The following is a 2,500-nucleotide window of genomic DNA, read 5'->3' on the forward strand; positions in this document are numbered from 1 at the left end:
AGAGATGCTCTTGTTATTCCCAATAAGACGACTCGGTAACAGATCGCTTCTTCCAAAGCGCGCCCCATTCGTTCTGCTCGCAACAATCCAATAAGTTCTCCGGGTGAAAAAACATTAGACATTCCATCTTCTGAAACCAACACTTTTGATGTTATTTGACGTACAATAATTTCTAGATGCCTATTATGAATCTGCACCCCCTGGGAGCGATAAACCTGTTGGATTTTATTAACCAAAGAGATTCGGCTTTGCGCTATAGTTAGCTCAGCACCAATCAAGAATCCCCAAGGAATTCCAAGAATTCTTGTTATACATTTGTTCCAACCCTCAATCCTCTTTTCTAGATTCATGGATATTGAATCAACCGAACGCACTTCTAACACCTGTTCTACTTTTGGAAGACCTTGTGTTATATCACCAGATCTCGATTTTTCATATATAAATGTAACTAATGTATCTCCTTCGTAAAGGGTTTCCCCATAATGGCCATGAACAGTTGCTCCGGGGGTGGCCAAATAAGGCTTAGCTGATCGTATCACTATCGAATCAACTTGAACAAGTATAACTTGACCCGATTTGAGGGGCGGTCCATTTTTGGCTATACATACATTTTCACAAATAAACTGTCCAAGACTAATTATTTTAGATGTCTCTTCACAATAATTGTGATGGAGAAAATACCAATTCAAATTGAATGGATTTAAAATAATGTTACGACACGGATCGGGATTAAAAATTTTTCCATTTTCATCCATTAAATAATATTTAAATTTAATCACTTGAAAAGTCTGTTTTAAATTGTCAAGTTGCAAATAGTTAGTTACTAAGATCTGATTATGAGTTATTAAATGGTAAGATGAATAAAAATTCTCAATTGGAAGGGATGTTCCTAAAGGGCCCAATGAATTCCTAATTGGAATTAGGGGATCTTTTTTAATTGATTTTTTTATCACACTGTGATATTTTACATCCTTGAATGGCCCCATTCGAGAACAATTGGCTGCTGACAAAATTATCAACGACTGACATTCCTTATTTCTATTTAACAACGTATGAATAGTTCCTTGAGGTTGGTTAATAGATTGTTGAATTTTTGCCTTGGAATAGGAATAAATGGAAGAAAAGGGGTTGATATTGGTACAATCTGATCCATTATCAGAGAGCAATCCTGACCCCGACGGATCATTCCTTTTTCCGATATACGAAATAGGGGATTTCACTAAGTTGATTCTTAGGAAATGTCGAATCAAACCATTTGTCCTTATTTCAACAAAAGAAGCACGGGCTTCTTCGCAAGAAGAACTTTTTTTGTCTTGGTTCCAATTTAATACTAAACAAGTCCGAACTAATTGAATACTTGTGTCAGAAATTCCTCGAATCGGTTTGCCATTTCCATAAAGGATATAATTGACAATTCGAAGTTGCACATTATCCCTTTCCTGCAATGGATCCGGTGGAAAAAGGGTTGCTAAATTTATACCGTCCGTTATTTCATATGTGACGACAGGTCGAACTAAAACAAAAAACTTTTTCTTGCTAGGTGTAATCCGTTGGACATAGATCCAATTTTTCACTTTTTTGGATTCCTTGGAATTTCTTTTTCCTGTTCCTGGTGGTATCAAAACGCCGGTATGTCGGGATATCTTATCTGTCTCTCCAGGAAAATGGATATCTCCAGAAAAGATTTTAAGTTCAATTCGTTTTTTTTTTCTCTCCACCCGGACCAACCCACCGACTCGGCTTCTTAGATTTAAGGTGATTTGTGTATCTACCCCAACGATACTATTGTTCCGTACCATTATGGAAGAAGATCCGGGCAAGATATGCACCTCTTCAGGAATGAAAAAAAATCGATCTACTTTCATTTGGTATTTTGGCCTAAATTCCTTGACTCCTCGATACTCAAGCAAATCCTCTTTTTTGATGACTGAATGCGTTTCTACAGTCCCATATTTAATAATGCCCGAACTCTTTCTTCTGTATCGAGGATCATCGAAATAAGCAAGAATACTATTTCGACGGAAAATACCATTTACGGGGATTTCAATCGAGATACCTGAACAGGGCATTAGTTCATTCTCGAGTTCTTGAATCGAGTGTAGTGGAATGATGAATTTATTTCTTCGCCTTTTTGACAATAAATCAGAATTCTCGTGGAGAATAGGCGAATATACGAGATTATACTGACCAGCACATATAATTCGATTAAGGTCTGAATAATCAGGAATCCTATCTTCTTTTTTACCAGAAAAATCCGAACTAAATAATTTCTGCCTCGCCTGATCGTTGGTTACTGAGAGGTTAGAAGTATATCTTCGCTTGCCAGAAAGAAAATGCGCATTCATTTGATCCTGATCCTTGTGGATCGAAAGGTAGACTAGACTGGACCTGCACGGCCTTCCTAATAATATCCATAAATGGCTTGTTTTTGGTAATAGATGAACATTACCGTATGTAAATTCGGGTGCATGATAGACATCGGTACTCCAGTGCATTTCTC

The 2,500-nt window shown here is 37.2% G+C and overlaps 1 protein-coding gene across 1 annotated transcript in view, besides 2 other annotated features; it reads right to left on the bottom strand. All coding sequences in view use genetic code 11, as the record gives it.

Annotated features, from left to right (window-relative positions):
* rpoC2 (RNA polymerase beta'' subunit) overlaps window positions 1–2,500 on the bottom strand; it is a 4,167-nt gene that overhangs the window by 331 nt on the left and 1,336 nt on the right. The window contains exon 1 of the mRNA in view: window positions 1–2,500. This exon is cut by the window's left edge and continues 331 nt beyond it; it is cut by the window's right edge and continues 1,336 nt beyond it. Within this exon, the coding sequence (NP_054486.2) occupies window positions 1–2,500 (2,500 nt within the window).
* Window positions 1–2,500: part of a sequence feature (JLA, junction IRA-LSC) that runs on past both edges of the window.
* Window positions 1–2,500: part of an inverted repeat (inverted repeat B) that runs on past both edges of the window.

This window comes from Nicotiana tabacum, plastid (genome assembly GCF_000715075.1).
Source record: "Nicotiana tabacum plastid, complete genome".
Taxonomy (NCBI): Eukaryota; Viridiplantae; Streptophyta; class Magnoliopsida; order Solanales; family Solanaceae; genus Nicotiana; species Nicotiana tabacum.